The 20911-nt window shown below is 41.6% G+C and overlaps 1 protein-coding gene across 2 annotated transcripts in view; it reads left to right on the top strand.

Moving 5' to 3' along the window:
* Window positions 1-20450, top strand: part of zswim5 (zinc finger SWIM-type containing 5) — a 65987-nt gene extending 45537 nt beyond the window's left edge. Inside the window, exons 2-16 of one of the 2 annotated variants that reach the window (XM_023335424.1) lie at window positions 628-815; window positions 1101-1269; window positions 2598-2746; window positions 4462-4612; window positions 5336-5512; window positions 5626-5802; window positions 6241-6387; window positions 6506-6643; window positions 8924-9072; window positions 10352-10454; window positions 10543-10678; window positions 11571-11728; window positions 12740-12903; window positions 14174-14255; window positions 15313-20450. In XM_023335424.1, coding sequence (XP_023191192.1) covers window positions 628-815; window positions 1101-1269; window positions 2598-2746; window positions 4462-4612; window positions 5336-5512; window positions 5626-5802; window positions 6241-6387; window positions 6506-6643; window positions 8924-9072; window positions 10352-10454; window positions 10543-10678; window positions 11571-11728; window positions 12740-12903; window positions 14174-14255; window positions 15313-16175 — 2951 coding nt within the window. In that variant the 3' untranslated portion in view covers window positions 16176-20450. Of the gene's footprint in view, window positions 1-627; window positions 816-1100; window positions 1270-2597; window positions 2747-4461; window positions 4613-5335; window positions 5513-5625; window positions 5803-6240; window positions 6388-6505; window positions 6644-8920; window positions 9073-10351; window positions 10455-10542; window positions 10679-11570; window positions 11729-12739; window positions 12904-14173; window positions 14256-15312 lie in introns of both variants that reach the window. The other variant, XM_005804583.2, reaches the window with a different exon arrangement.
* Window positions 20451-20911: the final 461 nt, after the last annotated feature.

Raw genomic sequence — 20911 nt, 5'->3', positions numbered from 1 at the left:
AAAATATTACTTGATCATGCATTTTACATCACTTCAGAGTTGCATTTTCCTAGACGATCGCTGGAACTGAGCTGGGAGACTGACTGGTTAAAAAGCAAAAAAAAATTTCAGTAGGAAAACAACTCCATCCAGCTGATTTTGAAATTGGCCAAACAGCTGGTTAAGTACAACCAATTATGTCTGATTTATGCAAAGTGTTGTGAAACACTGTCCATTAGCTGCGGAAGAAGAGCCCAGCAGAGGACTAGAGTAAATGGTCAGCTTGGTGTGAGAGGCGGCCCTAAAGATTAACTGTGCAAAACAGAATTAAAGTTAATTTATTTAGCCGGCCATCTTTACCCACCAGGGAACTGAATGTGTGTCCGATTTAAAACTCATCCCACCCTTTCAACGCCCTTTTCTCTAAAGGGCACAAATGCTTCGTCAGAGACGAGGCAAACGGTATCGGCACAGCGCCTTGTCGACAAAGCGTCTTCACGAAGTTTGTCTTGATGGCCCGATGGTTGTAGATCTCTGATTACCCTGTTATTTTTTTCTTGCCTTCTTTTGGGTTTTCAATTGTCTGCATGATAGAAAGTAGGAAAAGTGTCTCACGGTTCGCCCTTGCCTCCTCCCTGCATCTCCTAGGGTTTCACCTGAGCGGCACTGTGACCGAGCCGGCCACAGCCTCGGAACCAGAGGTGACCCACAAGGTGGCAATCAGCTTTGATCGATGCAAGATCACCTCGGTCACCTGTGGCTGCGGGAACCGAGACATTTTCTACTGCGCGCATGTGGTCGCGCTCTCTCTCTACCGGATCCGCAAGCCTGAGCAGGTAAGAAGTTGAAGATGGACGGACGGCGACTTACCGAAGTATCCCTCGTGACCTCAAAGTTGAATTTGTTTAATTTGATTGATCGATACAAAGTGGATCACAATTTTAAAGGGGGAAAGATGAAGGGTATCATTTCTGTTCAGCTCTATTTATGCTGATAACTTTAAATGATTATTTTCTTTCACTGTACACCACGTCGTCTTGGTTTATCACATAAAAAATGCATTGTGTTTATGTCATACCTTTTGACTTTTCTGTGGTTTTTTTGTTTGTTTTGTTTTGCAGGTGAAGCTCCGGTTGCCCATATCAGAAACTCTGTTCCAGATGAACAGAGATCAGCTGCAGAAGCTGGTCCAATATCTGATCACTGCCCACCACACTGAGGTTCTGCCCACGGCACAGAAACTGGCCGATGAGATCCTCTCCTCCAACTCCGAGATCAACCAGGTTCACGGTGAGACTCCCCAGCTGCCTCATTTCAATCTCCCACTGAAGTCGTCTCTTTGGACAACTTCTCCGCCGTCTCGCTTTCGGACCGAATCTGTCGGGCGACAGCCGGCGCAGAAGTTCAACGCTTTTCCAAATCTTTTCAATGTAGTAGTTCCTTTGTGGCGGTCCAAACCATCTTCTCTGCAGAGGTATCTTCACAGTTACAGGCCAGACATGAAAGACGCCCGACTTGGGGGGGGGGCATGCTTCTTGCTAGCCCACGGGCTGCCACATGTCCAGGCACCTGATTACTCTGGCGGCGCAGCAAGCCGGGGCTTCAAATGCCTCATTTGATTTCTCAGTTTCATCTTCGCAGCCTCCACCACCCCCGCCGCCCCTCCTACCGACAGAGGCAGGTTGGATAAATCAGAGGGAAAGGGACTTGATTGATGAAATGGACGCTGGAGACGACAGGCAAAGACGTGGGAAGAAGGAAGGGGATGCTGACGGCGGTGATAGAGACCGAGGGAAAGGCTTTCTGAGAAACGGGAGAAAGCAGATGAGGGGAGAGGAAAGATGAAAGGGTCGGAGAAAGGATTGGGATTAAACAGAAGCTGAGAGCCGTAGCAGCGCCGCGTCTCGGGAACGACAACAAACCAGACGCATCCTTTCATCAAACAAAAGTCTTTATCTCCGTCTCTGTTTCATCCTGCTCGCTAAATGTTGACATTCTCCAACGCTTGCGTCCAGGAAGCCCCACGCTGCGCTTCCTGTCCGGTGTTTGACAAGAGGGATCATGGGGGTTGGAGTTCAGGCAGTCCAGAAGCGAGGGCGCCTTTGATGGAGAAACGTTGCTTGTTTGCTGCTGCGCTCTCCCGGCCGGTTTGGAAACCCGTCTCTGGGTTTTCCTCAACTCGCTTCCTGCGAGATCAAAGCATTCTCCCCCCACCGGAGCACATCTACATTTCTCCGTAGTGTTGCTCAGACACACAGAGACACACACAGCCAGAAGAAAAAATAAACTTGGCCCCAAGTCGAGCAGCATTTCTTATCTGGAATGTAGGTGCACTGTAAGGTTTTCAAAAAAGAAACGCAGAGTTGAGGCTTTTCATTAGCGTTGTGCGATTGCATCTTGAAAGAAGTGTCTGTATTAAGTCGAAGATTTACGAGTCCAGTTTTTTACGCTGTAAACTGCTCCTATGATCAATTTGATATTAGAATTAAGAACAGAACATATCCATGTAAAATAAACGCTTTATTCTACTAACACCAGCTTTAAGACGGGGCTGGCGCTTCACACTGTACTTCCAGATTTCCACGCTTGTCATTCACTGTTCGCGTTCATCTTCTCAGGTGCTCCAGACCCGACTGCAGGCGCCAGCATTGACGATGATAACTGCTGGCATCTGGACGAGGATCAAGTCAGGGAGCAGGTCAAACAGTTTTTGTCGCAGGGAGGATACTACGGCACTGGAAAGCAGCTCAACTCCATGTTTGCAAAGGTTCGCGTGACCAAATCATATGTGCGGATTAGAATGGGATTTGCCATGTAATTCGCTATGTCAGATTGATTGTTTGCACTTGAAAACTTGAAGGTAAACGTAGCAACAAGGGTCCTTTGGATATTGTGTGGCCTAAATTTCATCTAGCTTAAGTCAGCTTGAGTATGTTTGATTATGTTTTCTGAAGTATCTTTTCTGGCTGAATGTGAGATTTGAAAGGGAAGCAAGCACTAATGACCATCATGGGCTGCTAACCAGTCATCACAGTATCCTAACATTTTAAAAAACTATGTCTTTTAAAGCCTTTAAAACGTTAAAATTCACTACAGGTCAGAGGAAAACTAGTGCATATATGCCGTTACGTATTTCTATTGTTTACTTGAAATCAAATTGTAATACTTGCATAATTAACTTTACTAGAGCAGATGATTGTTGCTATGTTAACATATTAGCTAATGTTAACATTTGACTTGTGACCTAACAGCAGGGTGTTTGTTCATGTGAACATTAAACCTAGCTTCAGTTTAACAGTGTGTGCAGTTGATAGTGATATGCTAACGTTAGCATGTTTGCCAGTGTTAGTATTTTAGCTATTGAGTTATTTAGCATATAAGCTACTATAGCAGTTAATGTTAGCTGGTGTTTGCTGACATTTTATAAGTAGGCTGTCATCTAATACTGACTTATAGGCCAATGTGAGTAATTCCTTAACATGCGTAATTGGTAATGTTTGTATTGTGTAGCAACATGCTAATGTTTGCTTATTTTAGTATTAACTAACTCTTGTTCTCTTGTGGTTTGTTTAATACAAATACACGCTGACACATTATTTGCAAAACTGAGGAATCATGTAAATTGTCGCAGAATATTTTTAATTAGATCCTGTTTTTAAAAATTTTGCAGTCTTAAAACCCTGGTATTTTACGCTACCGTCACACTATTGCATATCTGCCAGGCATTTTAATGGTGTAGGGTTATTCTCTCTTAGGTACATATAACTGTAGCATCTCCAACCTGCATATATTACACAAAAACTGTTTAATTTCCTCACTTACAGACCTACATAACATACATTTTTCAGGATGACAAGATGGGAAATGGTGCAACAGCAGATTTACTCAAAGTTATTGTAAAATGAGAATCTTACAATGGCCTGTGTCTACATCCAAAATACTTGTGTAACAGTGGGCTCTCCATTTGTGTGCTAATCTACTTCTTTTCTGTAGTATCAAATAAAAGTTGTTAGACTTTCTACAGTCTTACATGCTTAGTTCTGTGTTTTCCATTCATTCTCATCTTAACATACAATTTCCATCCACCTTTCAATTGTGCTCCTATTGGACACTCGCTAATCCTTTTTTAACTTTTTTTTTATCGCTTTTGTTACTAAACATATTTTCTGCCAAACAATTCTCAATGTTTTCACTTCTTTAAAGGAACTAAAGATTTCTTCAGTTAGTGGTCAGATTTCCTATGCAGTCTAACGTCCAGTGAAGATTAGGCAAGCATTTTCCTATGCTTGCCTAAATAAACAGAAAATAGTTTGAAACCATAGGACGAAAAGTGAATATGTCTGCCTTCCTGTTTAGCTTTTGGCCTCCATCTGCTCTTAAACGGCTACTTTGACTTTACCGTTAAGGAGAACGTAGAGCGTATTACAATGCTGACTTTGTTCCAGACCCGGTGAATTCCTCACAAGCTGCTGATCTTCTCAGGTACGGGAGATGCTCCGAATGCGGGACTCCAACGGCGCTCGGATGCTAACGTTGATAACGGAGCAATTCATGGCGGACCCTCGACTGTCACTGTGGAGACAGCAAGGCACAGGGATGACGGACAAGTGCCGGCAGCTCTGGGATGAACTGGGTAAGAGGCTACAAACTACCAGGAAGGCAAATTTATATTTTATTCTTTACATTTTTTTAGGCGACTTGATAGTGAGTTTACAGGTCACTGCAGGTCAGGCAGAATCCTACAGCTGGGACAAATATGGATTCACCTAGTTTGGTTAACATGCAGGAGGTTTTTTTTTCCAGTGGACCGCTGTTCACTCTCTTCCTCCCAATCTTCTCCTCTTGCTCTCGGCATGCGGCGAGCGATAAAGGCTTACGGATCAATAGCGCTGCTCAACTTCTCTGCAATCAATCTCAGCATTTAGGAGGTCAATAAGAACACTTCCCGAGTGAGCGAGTGAGATCATGACACAGACAGAAATAACAGCCAGACGGTCAGATCATTTTTCTCTGGGATGCAGGCGTCTGACAGCTGGCACAGCTGGGGGAGTGTGTGTGCGTAATACAAATACTGATCATCCTTTTGTTGTTGTTGTTTTGATCATAATGTCTTAAAAGTAACCCCAAGTCAAAATTGAACTAAAGAGAGTTTTGTTCAGATTGTTAAAAAAAACTATGTTCGGTTTTCTTCGTCTTTGTAAACTACGAAACTATTCCTGTCTCCTGAGATTTTCCTCATTTTGCCACGTTATAACCACAAACTTAAATATGGTGCTGTGATTGAAATTGCATTCCAGAGCTTCCATTTCCTTTGGGTCCAAACACCTGACCCTTTCCTCCTCTCCTGCTCCCCCAGGTGCTCTGTGGGTGTGCGTGGTGCTGAATCCGCACTGTAAAAGCGAGGAAAAGAACGGCTGGCTGAAGCAGCTGAAGAAGTGGGGAGACATGGACGTCTGCCCGCTGGAGGACGGAAACTACGGCAGCGAGCTTCCGAACATCACCAACGCCCTGCCGCAGAGCAACCTTGCTCAAGGTCTGCACGAACGCGCACGCCTCCTTTACCGTAAAGCTCCGCTTTTCAGGCCGCTCCTCTCGTCCCCGCTCTCCTCGGTCACGATTGCTCATCACTGTCGGTGTTTGTGTCAGACTCTCTGTCCAGACCGAGGCGGACGGTGTTCAGCCGCGCCGTTGAGGCGTGCGACCTCCACTGGCAGGACAGCCACCTGCAGAGGATCATCAGCAGCGACTACTACATGTCTCCGTCCTACCAGAGGGAAGGGGAGAGCTTGCTGTTCAACCCACAAGGGCTGCCGCTCTGGCTAGGTGCTATCTCAATCCATATTCCCATTGAAACTGTGATTTTTCTTTTTTCTAGGGTTTGCGTAGAGTTATTATGTATTCATTTCCTCTTTATGCTGAGAATCTCAGTTTCAATTTGCCATTTAGGGAGCCACATAAAAATGTATTTTCCCCGAATGACAGCACCTCTGTGATCGTTCCACCCATGTTCTTTACTTTCGCTGAAAGCTGACCCAGAACACTCGCATTCCCTCGCGCGCACAGTAATTCTGCTGATATTCGCGCCAGTATCTGCAGTAAGCAGCTTTCCAACTCAGATCTGTCAGATTCTGCAACTTAAGCCACCTATCAGACACACACCGGCTTTCTGCTGAGACTGCACCGTGTGTGTGTGTGTGTGTATGTGCCGCCTGACTCTGCGAAGCTGTCCTGACCTCACCTCGTTTCTCTCACAACGCGCAGACCACGTCCCGACGGCGTGCGCCCGCGTCGACGCCCTGCGATCGCACGGCTACACGAGAGAAGCGCTGCGGTTGGCCGTCGCCATCATCAACACGCTTCGCCTCCAGCAGCAGAGACAGATGGACATCTACAAGCACCAAAAGAAAGGTTCGAACATTAGAACCATTGTAGGGAGCACGGTTGATTTTCTGGATCGGGAGCATTGTAGCAGTACTTTTTAATATTGACTGGGTTTTTGTTGTTGTTTTTCCGTCTCTGCTTTTAGAGCTTCTCCAGAGAAATGTTACCTCCACCACCAACCTGGAAGGCTGGGTGGGTCATCCATTAGACCCAATTGGTTGTCTATTCATCACCCTCACAGAAACTTGCCGCATGGATGACGATAACTCTATGGACACTGGAGGTATTAAAAAAACTATATGGTTTGGTTTTCCTCATTTCGCCTTGACAGAAATACAGTTAGCTAAAAGAGCTGGCTAGCTCTTAGCTAGCTTTTATTGTCCCACAGTGGGGGAAATTCATGCTTAATGCTTCAAAACTTGCAACATATTCCAAGGATTTACATTCACATATTTGGCTCCAAACTACCTAGGTACTGCGTTTTAAACCGTACAGCTAAATAATCCTGGCTAACATTGACTTCAGCTAAAGTACTGTGTATATCTTGAGCCTCCAAAGTTCAAGAAAGTACCACCAGAATGTGTCTCTCCTCAGCCATTGGTTTATACATTGGCTTTAATGCTGTCCTGAAACTTTGTCCGCTGAAACATAATTACAGTGAATCCTAATTTTCTCCTGGACTATCTGTTGTGTGTTTCTGCTGCTGTTGCAGTGAAGATAAATTAAACCCATTGATTCCAAGAGTTATTCTTCTTCAGTACTGATTGCAAATACTTTTAGGGCCCAGAAGGAGGGCTCCAGACCGGTCTCGAGCTTTTATTTTCCCTTGTTCTTGGGCTCGGTCTTAGCTTTGCAGTGTGTCGTTTTGGTTAAGTAATTAAACATCATTTCATTCATTTTGTAGGGGACAATAAAAATAGTGTCCTGAAATATCAGTCGAACTCTTAAACATTTGGTGTCTGTCTTGAAAAAAGCAACCTTGACTCCATGCCTTCTTAAAGAGAGGTTTAGAAAATGTACGCTGAATTATTTTAGGTTGTTGATATACTGTATATATATATATATAAATAGAACAAGTCTCTCCAAACTAATATTACGTTTAGAAAGTTTTACATACATTTGTCTCCACGGAATTTGAAATCCATCAAGTTGAAGACAACATAGGTTTAAACCTATATAACCGAAATATAACATGTAAAGATTCAATGTAAAAATCGGAACAGCCAAGGTTTTGGGTAAAATCAAAATAAGAACCTTTCTACCTTTCCATGGTAGTTTTATAGAGCACATTTTGATCTGGGTAATCTGTTGTTGTTGTTTTGTTTTTTGTTTTTTTTTTTTGCTCTACTGCAGGCTATGAAAACAAAAAAAGGCATAAATAACGACACTCTAGCTCCGTGAAGAGTTTCCTAAAGTGGAAACGCGTTTTAACGGCTGTTTGCTATAAGGTTGAATGCAGCCATAAAGTGATAGAAACTGAGTGGGCTGAACTGAACACACCCCTGTAGTTTGAGTGTGGTATGTATAGAACCCATCCCCATTTGAATTTCCTAAATTCTCCTCTTTGCACCAGCGGCCATTGCACTTTGTTTTTCATTTTTTTTATTGTCAAAAAGCTTTGGGTAACAATACTGGCTGACCACTGGTAACGTGCTGCGTATGGAATATGAAGCAAATTAGTTTCATTTTCAGCTCCGTGGTCATATTTTCATAACCCACGGAGAACAGCTGGAAGCATCTGTTTCTACGCTGGCCAGACTCGGCCTCTGTGTCGTCCAATCAAAAACCACCGTTACCCCCCCTCCCTCCTCAGCTTTATCAAATCAACTTATTGAGCCGCTGATTAGGAAGAAACAAATTGACCGTACCAGAGGGGGAAAGTCTGTGAAATCTGTTTCCATTTTTTCCACTCTTAACTCAACACATGCGCGCACTCCCAGCACAGGCTCCCTACCCACATATCCCTGGAATAAACAGGATTTAGGGGGATCTGTTGCTCAGAGGGGATTTAAGCTGAATGATGGGGTAGAGCGGAGGGGGTCGGGCGGAGCAGGAGAAAACAAATCAACAGCTGAGGCTCCCAGGGCATCTGTTCTCACTTATACTTTGTAAAGCAGCAGTGCTGGGTAAGCAGCCTTTTCAGCAAACGAGCTCAAACGAAGTTACAAACAATGTTTGATTCCCCATTTAATTAAAAGGTATACACATATTTTGTTCAAAATAATTAATCCGTAACGCCAAAGCGTGTGGCTGGTATGCTACAAACGCTCAGGTTTGAGTTCAGGTGGGCTTTGTGTGACTCCTTCTGTCTCAGCAGTTTCCTTTGTATTATTTCTATGATATTTAATTGAAACTAATAACTGGTAAAGCACGTTGCCTTTTTGTGTTTTAGAGAGCTGGATAATATGTATATATATAATACAATTAACACACCGAACATTGACACAGCTTGAGCAGAACAAAAGCGGCATATGCTTGTTAGCGTTTCAAATATGCATTCCTCTGATTTTCTCACCGGTTACTCATGTGGATGTTCGGACTTGTCCCTGTTTTCTCCAAGAAGGCGATCCCAGACCTCCGGTCTACCACCATGTGCCAGTGTGGGGGTGTCCAGATGTGGGGGAATCCTACCTGACTCTGGCCTTGGAAGTGGCCCTGATGGGCATGGGCCAGCAGAGGATCATGCCAGAGGGATTGTATGCCCAGGACAAGGTGATTTTTGCGTCTGTTAGCAATAAATGCACAGCGCTCTCCTTAAAAGTATTCAAAACCTCTCGAGCGTTACCACGGTTTTGTCAAATTACAGCCACAAAACTCAGTGTGTTGAATATTGTAGACGTAGTCCTGGAAAGTGTTGTTCTACCATGAGAGTTGGGAGATTTCCAATGTTAGCTTTTTGACCATATTCATATTTTAAAAGCTCCATTTTGATATTTTTACTGTGCTGGTATGTCACATCGAATCCTATTTAACTACACAGAAGTTTGCAGCCATAACTAAGTCTGTATCAATAAGCAGTTAATCAATCAGTTCATCGCACAATAAATGAAAATAAGATTGATAATTTCCATTCTGATGATTCATATTTTTTGAATTTGTTTGCAGAGGCTTCATAATCCATTTTATTTATGGTTTCGCTTTTCTTATTTATTTAATTATTGTTTTTGGTTACCATTCTTTATTTTGAATATTTAAAATATCTTCCAGTTCCAGTGCTAAGTGTTCTTTGCAAAATGAAAGGTTATTAGTTTTTGAGAGGGCAAGCTTGCGATATTATGCCATTATTTATGTATATTATTATAAAAATGACCTCCAAGCTACAATATTATTGTTTATTGCAATAATTACCTGGACAATTTATCGTCCAGCAAAATTTGATATTGTGACAGGCTTACGAATAGCATGACAAAATGTGAAATACATCAACGGCAAAATAATTACTTTTGCATTTTTGGCTGTTTCATATCCTGGTTGATATTGGTTGTGCTTTATTAAAAATATATTCTCTACATATTTTTAAAAAAAACAAAACATCCTGTTGAGGACAATGTTTCTCTGATAGCAAATCACTATAATTTAGCATCAGCTGGAAGTAAATGTCAGGCAAAAAAAAAAAAAAAAGCATAGAAAAGGTCAGGGCATTTTTCTTTTCTTGAAAAACAAGCAGAAAGTCGCAGCACTTAAGTTCCCGGCGCACTGGAAGAAATCCGGGAAGCGTTTCTTTGTGCAAATGGTAATCTGCTTTCGAGGGTTTAACGTCTGCCGCCGCAGACCTTTCTTAATGTCATCGGAATTAGCGACAATATTAACGGTTTAGACGAGAATTGCGTTTAAAACCCAATCAAATGGACCTCTGTGTCGATCATTGGCTGGAATTGAACCCCGTCTGTCACAAAGTGTGGGGAGAAGCGTTAAAGTTCCCCGCCGAGTGCGAATCCGTCGCTTTCCAGGTAACATTTTGATCACGCTTTGTCTTCTCGCCGTGGTCCAGGTGTGTCGTAACGAAGAGCAGATCGTCGCCAAACTGCAGGAGCTGGAGCTGGACGACCTCCTGGTCCAGACGCTGCGGAAGCAGGCCGTGCAGCTGCTGGAGGGTACGCCGCCCGCCGCTCGTCGGCGCGTCGCACACGCGTTCGACGAAAACCTGACCCGCTCTTCCCTCTGTGTCCCTCTCGGTTTCAGCCGGTCCGTTCAGTGGCCTCGGAGAAGTCATCCACAGAGAAAGCGTTCCCATGCACACCTTTGCCAAATACCTCTTCTCGGCTCTGCTGCCGCACGACGCAGACCTGGCTTACAAGCTGGCTCTCCGCGCCATGAGGTGAGATATTCTTTCAATGCCACATGAAAAAAAACAAAAACGCAACTCCCATTTTTAAATGTGTGGGCTAAATGATTCTCAAGGAATGTATTTATGCAGATTTTAAACAAAAGTTAGTAAATGTGCTGTTATGGAAGCAATTATTTCCCACACTGCTGTTTAAAGTAAAAAAAAAAAAAAACCCAACAATTGTGATGTTGAAATATTGATAAAGCAAGATTTTCAAATACATTTCTTGGAATCCTTGAAAATGCTTCCACTTCAATTAGGCGTTTTTGAGATTTGGAAAGTGCTCGATTTCTGTGTAAAGTCTTTCAAAGTGCCTGATATTCAAACCTCACAGTTTTGATCTGGGTAATGAAAATAAAAAAATGCCTTTATATTTCATAAATTAAGCAAAGTTCCTGAAATTAAGGGAAATTTTTTTTATAAATTGGTATTTTGTTGCGGTGTAAATACAAAATTTCACTGTCCCTGCTATGTAGAAAACCATTAGAAGACGTTATTAAAAAGGAATAAATGATGTCAAAATCATTCTGAATTGAAACTATCTTTAATTCATCTGTATTGATTTTTGTTTGTTTATTTTATTTTCAATTTCCAAAGTGTCGTGCCGGAAAATGTTGAAAAAGTGAATTTTACTGCGCGGAAAAGTGTGCGAACCCTGGCAGCAACAGGCGGAGGAGGGGAACCGTGGTGTGAATATTCTCTCTGACACTTTCTGTGGCATCTAGATGAGCGAACTTTAAATCGTAGAATGGGGAAAACATCTGCGCTTTTAGATTTAGCTTTTTAAACCAGTAACCCAGCAAAGCTCCATGTTTTAATGTTCGTGTAACGTCTCCATGAAGCGTGTTCCACGTTAAGCCCCGCTCTCTTCTCGTCCCCCAAGGCTTCCTGTCCTGGAGTCGTCGGCAGGCTCCGGGGACGTGGGCCACCCTCACCACGGCATCTCCATCGTTCCCAGCAGATACCCGCGCTGGTTCACTCTCGGCCACCTGGAGTCGCAGCAGTGTGAGCTAGCCTCCACCATGCTAACTGCTGCTAAAGGTAAAAAAAAGTTCAGTAGAAACAAAAGCAGCTGAAGCACAACAGCAGGCCATTTTGTTATAATATAAAATTCCCTCAAATGTAGTCGCAGAAAACTGTGCTTTTGTTGTTTTTATATATATACATACAGTATTTAATATGATGACGAAATGGAATGGCTTCTGTCGTGAGCCATTTTTTTGGTAACGGCTTTTCTGGCTGCAGTGATTAATCTTCCAAGCAGGTGTTTTATTTTATTAATCACGTCTGACAAGTGGGACGAGCCGCTAATTGAGCTCTCCCCCATTAAATTGTAAATGTACCACAACTAATATCCCAATTTCTTCTTGAAGAACGACAAATGTGAAAATGTCCAACTTCCCCTCTGCCCCAACCTGAATTACAGTGATGTTCTCCCTTTTAAAGCACAAGAATTTCTCCACAGATTCTCTCAAATGCTCCATGCAGTTTTTGTCTTTCATTTATGTGTGATGCTTGCAGTGCTGACCTTTGTTTTTAGTGTTCTGGAAATTACCCTAAAGCCTATTTTTGTATGATAAGCACTAAAGAACTATTTATATGACAACTGGCCTGAAGGGATTTAAAAAAAAAAAACAAACAAAGAAAGTCAAAGTTTTCCAAACCATATTTGCTTTCCAGTGTCTGGAAATTCCCACGATTACAAACTTTTTATTCCTTTACATAACCCACACTTGGTGAACGTTTTTAACCATATTCAATACTTGATACCAATATTACAATGTCTAACAAACATTCTGCTCCCCATCCCCCATCTACCCTGTAATCGTGGCTGCAGCAACAATATCAAGTTCCTACTTTGGGCGGACATGTTGGAATCCTTCAAACGAGGAAGTTTTCTTTGATTACAGAAATATTTGAAATCTGAATCTCGGTTTTCTCCTTTGCCAGCAGAAAAGAATTTACTTAAGCAAACCAGTTGTTAATATCTCCTTCTCCTCCTCCTCCTCCTCCTCCTCCTCTTCTTCGTCTTTTTTTCCACTTATCCACAAGGGGACATGTTGAGATTGCGGACGGTGCTGGACGCCATTCAGAAAAACATCCACTCTTCTTCCCTCATCTTCAAACTAGCCCAGGATGCCTTTAAGATCGCCACCCCCGCAGACAGTCCGCCAGACATCACCCTGCTCAATGTGGCGTTGGAGTTGGGGCTGCAGGTACCGAGCGTGTGTGTGTGTGGGTGTGTGTGTGAGAGAGAAAAAGGGAGGCTGCAACTATCACAGTTTTACCACAGAAACTTTTGCCGCAGCTAGAGTTTCCTTTTAACAGACTTTCAAAACTCTAAGCTACAAATTAGCGTCCAACACAGAGTTAACGCTGTTGACTAGAAGAACCCACTTCATGGAGGAATCTTTCCACAGAGAAACGCAACAGATTAGCATTCTGCCGCATTAAAAATGTCCTCTACAGCTGAAACGTTAATCAATGGAGAAATTAAAAATAACCCCAATGAAGTAAGACGCAGCAAAAAGTAAAGTTAAATACTGAGCTAAGAGGTGTTGCGCTATTTTTCCTCAGTGTCACAAAAGCTGCTATGAACAAAATTATAGTGCATGTTTAATAATAACCTGTAAATATGTTTAAAAGTGACCTGCTGTACTGATTATTGAAGCATTATTTTTGTGGTGTAATGTTATGAATCAAAATTGTTTTATCTTTAATTTATTTTTAGATGCCTGATAAGGATTTAAAAGCAGCTGTTTCTTTCCACACACAAAGAAATACAACATTTGATGATTGCTTATTTTATTTTATTTTTTTTACAAAATTTTTAGTTTTTGTCTTTTTGTTATTTGTATCCCATACATGCCAATTTGGATTATTGCAGAGTTATTATCTGGTTCTGGTCGTTTTGGGGGTTTTTTTGTTGCACAGATCTGCTGATATCTCCATCACTCCCCTCCCCGGTAAATCATACATATTAAAAATCGCAGATTGACTCAAAAGCGGAAATATCTTCATCCATTGAAAACAGTAAAACATGAAAATCTGAAGGCACTTCAACACCATGGACTTTTAAGCAATAACATTTTTTTTTACTAAAATTCCTGTTGGCAAGTTAGTGTTTTCAACAACTGTCTTTTAAGTCAGTGGCAGAAAAAATGCAGAAAGAAAGTGGATAAAAAAGATATATTAATGGCTTCGGAAAATAACGGTAACCTACGCCAGACATTTACAAGCTGCAACATCACCGTGACACTTTCGGCTGAAAGTATCAACACAAAAGCACTTTGCGTTTCTTTCACTAAAACATTTAACACTCATTTATTTGTGTCTTGTTCATTATGTTGTAATTTACCTTAAATATAGAGGTTTTTACTATTTAAAGTTGAGAGCAAAGGTTTAAGATGTGTATTTTAAAAATAGCTATTTCATATTTTCCAGCTGCCACCACTTTGTTCTTACTCTTTTTGTGTGTTTTTGCAGGTGATGAGAATGACGCTGTCCACTTTGAATTGGAGAAGGAGAGAGATGGTCCGCTGGCTGGTAACATGCGCCACTGAAGTCGGTATGTTTCACCTTTTCTTTTTTTGACACCCCATTGAGACGCAGCAAGCAGAACAGGATTCCGTCTCTAATTACAGTCCCTACGGTCTGTCTCGATTTTCAGCTTTAAAGCTGACTTTGACTTTAATAAAAAAAAAAAAAGAGAGAGAGAGAGAGATAATCAAACATATGCTGGGTTCACCACATGGAGGGATAAACATCAGTTTTCCATAAGGTATTTCATATTTTGATGATAGTGCAGGAGAGATAGAGAGCTGTAACTCTGCTGGTTGACAAAATTTATGCAGAGATTTTAAAGAAACTGCCAGAAGTGCTAAGAAAGGATTAGAGGGAAGCGAGGATAAAGAAACATGACTGAAAAAGTGCAGAGTATGGTTATAAGTTGACACAGTCTGACTTATTGGGTGAAACAAAGCTGGCAGCTTTAGCACTGGTGACTCTCTGAGAAACCAGTAACCTGCCCGGTAACTAGATCAACGTGTGTCAAACTTGAATTCGTATGCTCAAGGAGTTTTACAAGATATTTAATGTCTGTCCATTCTAGAAACAAGGGTTAATTTTATACTACTTTACTGTGCATGTTACAAAAATGGATGAAAGTTGATCAAGATATAAAGTTTTCCCATGAAAACCTGCTAAGCCTGGGATAGCTAGGGCAGTCATCCAGTGTGTTTTTGAGTTAATGATACAAATAAGGCAAACATTAAAAAAAAAACCTAAAATAAGACAATGCTCAGCCTGGTGGGGGCGCAAGTAAAACCTGGTGGCCCGCCAGGCTGAAAATATGCTGGGGGAGACTCTGAAGAAATCTGGATTGCTTTTTGTGTGTCTTAAGTGTGAAATGTACAAATTTCAGCAAATAAATGCCATTTAGCAAAAGGCTCTTTATTTGGATGTTTGCGAATAATTCTAGTAGTAAAATTATTAGTGGCAAGGATTCTGCATAAAAGTTCACACTAAATGATGATTAAGTCATCGTGTCTGTTTTCCTTCCCTTGCCATTTTTTGAAGAACTGGCAAAGCACTGAGTGTCCAATCCCATCTGTCTCTCCTGACAGGTCTGCGGGCATTAGTGAGCATCTTGCAGAGCTGGTACACTCTGTTCACGCCGACAGAGGCCACCAGCATCGTGGCGGCCACCGTCATGTCCCACAACACCATCTTGCGCCTCAGCCTGGACTACCCGCAGCGGGAGGAGCTGGCCAGCTGCGCGAGGACGTTGGCGCTGCAGTGCGCCATGAAAGACCCTCAGAACTGCGCCCTGTCGGCTCTGACGCTCTGCGAGAAGGACCACATCGCCTTCGAGACGGCCTACCAGATTGTGATCGACGCCGCCTCCACGGGCATGACATACTCGCAGCTATTCACCATCGCGCGCTACATGGAGCACCGAGGATATCCGCTCCGGTCGTTCAAGCTGGCGTCTCTCGCCATGACTCACCTCAACCTAGCCTACAACCAGGACACGCACCCGGCCATTAACGACGTGCTCTGGGCCTGCGCGCTCAGCCACTCCTTGGGGAAAAACGAACTCGCAGCTATCATCCCGCTGGTGGTGAAGAGCGTGCACTGTGCCACAGTGCTGTCCGACATCTTGCGGCGGTGCACCATGACGGCGCCAGGACTGGCCGGCATCCCCGGGCGAAGGAACTCTGGGAAGCTCATGTCAACGGACAAGGCGCCGCTACGACAGCTTCTGGACGCCACCATCTCGGCGTACATCAACACCACGCACTCTCGACTGACGCACATCAGTCCGCGGCACTACGGGGAGTTCATAGAGTTCCTCAGCAAAGCACGGGAAACTTTCCTTTTGGCACAGGACGGCCATATTCAGTTCGCCCAGTTCATAGACAACCTGAAACAGATCTACAAGGGCAAAAAGAAACTGATGATGTTGGTCAGGGAGCGCTTCGGCTGACCTTAACCCTGTCTCAGAGACCTCCTTTTTGGGAAGTAGTTAAACTTATTGGTTTATTTAAGTTTTTTTTTATTATTATTATTTTGTTTTTGAATTTTTACTTCTGAATGTTGAGCCATTTCTTGACCAAGTCTTAAGTTTTCGTTGTGTTTCGTTTCTTGAATGTGAACCAAAAAGTGTTCGCTGTACTCGCTCTACGTTAACCGTTGCTTCAAAAGACAGGACCTAAAGTGTCGCAGAAGTAACAAGGAATCAAACTCAACCAATTAATACTTTTGAAATGATCAGAACATTAAAAGAATGTTATTATAAAAGAAGAAGAAATGTTTGCTTCCTGCTGGCTTGCGGCCATTTTGGATTGGGTGTGTGTAGTCTTTGTAGAGGTAAAGAAGATTTGGCTTCTCAAAGTGAAGGGAACTTCATAAGGAACACACAACGGTTGAAACGCACAGTGTTAAGGTCATACCTCGACTGTCGGCTTTAACTCCTCTGTTAGGAATTGTCTCTCATTTCATTCAGGGCTTCTTAGAGCGGAGAGGACGGATAACACAGCTACCTGTTCTCACTAGTTGGGGTCTAGTGAGACTAGTTGAACATTTAAATACCTTCCCCTGCTGCATGGTGAGGGTGACGCTTTAGAGAGTGCATGTTTTGAGGGTGACGTTCTGGCTGCTTTTGTTCCTAGTTTAGCCTTCACGTGTACATCAGTATATTCTTGTATACACTGTATGCTTCGTGTCATCCTCTTAGCGACATAACATGCCATGTTTGATGAGGTGAACGCGTTCCTCATGTCCTGAGATGCCACTTCACTGCTAACTCTGCTGCTTGTGGCCAAAGCTTTGAAAAGCGTAAAGCGTCAGCGCTAACATCAACATTCAGTCAACAGTTTAATTCAGGTATATCTTTTAGTTTCGTCACTCTGTGACATTGAGCTGGCGATCTTTATGTTTCATTGCGAAACTTTGACAACAGTTTTGGACCTGGAACTTGGTCGTAAATCAGTTTGTCACCTGAATCCCTTTTCCATCACAAGAACATTGGCTAAAACTGAGAATTGTACCCATTTGTTTTGTTTAAGCGTAGCCGCTGGACATATTTAGAAAATTTGCTGCCAAGAAGAACTGCTTAAGTTGTCATCCAGTTTTCACTATAGTTTCACGGGGGCATTAATGTGGCTGAAAACAGCAAAATCTTCGAACACTCTATTGTTTAAGAAGTAAACTCATTTTTCTGTTCTTGACTGGCTGTTTTCTTTACAGTGCTTAGCGCCACCTTTTGACGGATAGTTGTATTGTCGCTGTCGCCACACTCAGGCATCAGTCACAGACTTGTGAGGAAATTTACATCACCTGGGTTTGAAGATTTAGTGGACAGTAAAGTATTAGGCTTATAGTATAATACCTCACTACTGTTAGCATATTTCTAATGCTAATAGTAGCATTTAGCTTAATCCTTTACCTCTAGTTAGCCCTCGTACATTAACCACTTGAAATAATTGTTTGCTAGTTAACAAAATTGTTTTAATCAGTTATTGTGTAATTACAGTAATATAAATATATAACCCCTTAAATTTATTGCGCACTTAAAAAGTATCTGCTACCCGTTGTCCCGCCAAAAGTTTTCCCGCCAAAATGAATCATTTGCTACTTGACTAAATTGAGGTTGTTTTATTTACTTTTGGTTTTTCAAAAGATTTTTTTTTTAAAGTATCAAGTGAACATCTGAAAGTAAATGCTAAGATTCCTTCAAGATCATTTTTTTTAAAGAAAAAAAAATTAGCATACTTTTGCTACGTGTACATTAGCTAACAAACTTTATGTGTCAGAACTTCATTTTTGAAAATTGACCCCCCAAAAAAAGGCTTGAATTAAATTAAATCTACCTTTTGGTAGACGGCCAATATAGCATATACTGTACATGCTCAAAAAAATTCCCCAACCTTATGTTTTGACACATTTCACATCCATGTTTGATAAAAATCAAACATGGAAAGATGGCTGTGTGAAATTATTAAGGCTAAATAACCATACATTTTTTTATTTTTTATTTTTTTTTGTTCTTGTGATGGAAAAATCTGTGAACCTTCCTGTGAATACTACTGGTGTGTATCCTTCTTTACTGTGAAGACGAGCGGCCTTTTCCCCTCAAAGGTTTCAGAGATGCACAGTGAACCGCACGAAAATTACTGTATTTTGTCGCAACTTGATGCGTTCATTGCAAGTATTCGAGGCCGCGTGGCTCGGCACGGGAGGTTACCTTCTCCATGGTCCGCTGTCTCACCCGGTGGCAAAATGCCATCTCTAAACAAGAGCTTAAGTCTTTAACTGATCAGACTAAATGTACAAGCACTTCACACAGTTACCTCTTCAGTACGTTCCTGCTTGCATTTATTTATTGATTGTTTTGTGACATTTTTAAAATGATTTTTAAAATTTTTTTCTAATCAGAGTTTGAAATGGCAGACACACAGAGTAAGAACCACACTGTATTTAAATAAAAGAGGTTGCATGAGTTGAAGGGTTCTGGAACAGAGGGACATTTTTTTTATTTTTTATTTTTCTCCTATCTGCTTCGACATTCCACGAGAGCAAACTTTTTTTTTTTTTTTTTTTTTACGAACTGTACCCGGGTAAGTCGGTCGTGATAACTGCGCCTTTTTCGGATCAGGAGAAATGCAGATGGAGGAATGGGCGGAGGAAAAACTGAGGAGGGAGAGGAGAAAAAAAAAAAAGGCCGAACTCAGTTCTCAGGGACATCACTTAAAGAAACAAAAACAAAAAGTAGTAGCATTAAGCATTTAAGATATTGTAAATAATAAAGTGTCAATTGAGAAAATTGTAAAGTTCTAATTATTTATAATGAATATGTTATGTGGGGTTTTTTTTTGTTGTTTATTTTCGGCGGGGTGTACTTGAACTGTTCTGCGTGGGGGAAAATTGACGCCGTTTCTTTTGTAAGAGCAAAGATTTCAAGGCATTTCTCAGGTGCTCCTGTGTACTTTTGTTTCTTTTTTTGCTAACAAAAAAACAAAACAAAACAAAAATCATTTTTATTTAGTTTGCAATGACAAAAAAAAAACTGTTTTCCAAGAAGAAAGTTGTTTTTTGTTTTGTTTTTTTTTAAAGAGTTGGGAAGATTGAGGGAGGCATACATTTGTAAACTGATTTGTACTAAACCTGACTATGCAGAACCACTTTGAGGATCTCGCCCTGGAATGAAATTGAGGAAATGTGGAGGGCGAGACCTGGTGGGCCGAACCACTATCAGAAAGAAGAAGAAGAAAAAGAAGAAGGAGGAGGAGGACAGAATGGAGAAAAGAGGAAGAGTGCTTGCGTTGGGTCGATGTTACATCTGCTGCAACTTCTTGAGGTTGAGGAGAAGGAGAAAAAAAAAGGACCAATGGTAGAAAATGCCTTTCTGACCGATCAATGTACAAAGTTCTTTCTTTCTTTCTTTTTTTTTGTGCGTCTTTGTTTTTTTACTTTATTTCCGTCCTTTATTATCAATACCGGAGCCTTCGGTGTCTTCTTGCGTGGTTCCTCTGCAGTGAGACGGAATAACACAAACATTTGTGTTGGCAACAGTACCTGATGGCCTGTTTCATTCATGATACCATTTTTTAAAAAAAAGAAAAACATTTTCTTCTCAGAGTTGACTTTTTTTTTTTTTTTTTTTTACATTACTGCCGTTTACTTGTTTTTGTCCCCATGAGGTTGGATGTCTCTTCTGTCGATCTAGGATGTGAAGCTGCGCGTCGCGGCGTTTTCCCTCCGCACGCACGGCCAGCTTATGCAAAACTAAAAGATGCGAGGCTTCGACATCCTAACATTAACAGATTTTCGAAAAAGGTCCACAGGCGACACCACTTCACCAACTGCGTAACCCGAAACTAATTCCTGAGGGTTCTGTTTAAGTTTTACCCCCAACTCGTCTTTTCTTTTGTTTGTAGGAGATTACTGTTTGCTAGTAGAGATGTAGTTCACCTCCCCGTTTTGTTTTCGTTTCAGATCCATTCTTAACTTAAGGGATAATTGAAAGTGTTTGTTGCCTCTTTGTGCTACTGATTTTTTGAAAAGGTATTTCCAGTATTTGTTGCCACAGAAGTATCATAGCTTATCATCACTTTTTTTTGTACCTTTTTTTTTTTGTGCGACTTCTTGAGCTACTGTCTATAAAGCAAGATTTTATTACTATTTATGTAACGCTACTACCATTTTATATTGATTTGTGTTGAGATCTCAGTGCTTTTCTATGAATAAAGTGTGAAACACATGGCGATGGTTGGAATTTTGTTAAGAAATTGAGCGCAAAATTAAACCCTAATTGTAGAGTAGGCCTTTAGCCTGAATTTATTCACAATTATTTGAAAAATAACATTTGGTTTAGCTGCCAAACTAGCTGCTATGTTTAGCAGATTACATGTTAAAGTGGGTTTGATGCATTTGGTATAATATTGACATTTTTCAGTCTGGCTACAGATAAGTTTTATTTGTATTATGAAAGAGTGTTACAACATTCTATTACTGTTCTATCGTCACATTATTTAAGATGCAGCAAAGTTGCACCCGGATGTAGTTCATGTTCGGATCACTAAACTGACCCTAGGAATGTGCAAATGTATTATTAAACAGCATATAAGCTGCCTTATCAATAAGACAAGAAGGTATTAGGGAAAAAATCTTCAATTAAACGGGCAGCATTATGTATTTTCCAGCCACATAGTGCCATTTTAT

Source organism: Xiphophorus maculatus, chromosome 6 (genome assembly GCF_002775205.1).
Source record: "Xiphophorus maculatus strain JP 163 A chromosome 6, X_maculatus-5.0-male, whole genome shotgun sequence".
Taxonomy (NCBI): Eukaryota; Metazoa; Chordata; class Actinopteri; order Cyprinodontiformes; family Poeciliidae; genus Xiphophorus; species Xiphophorus maculatus.
Note: the sequence above shows the minus strand (reverse complement) of the source record. Positions and strands in the feature narration are given on the sequence as shown.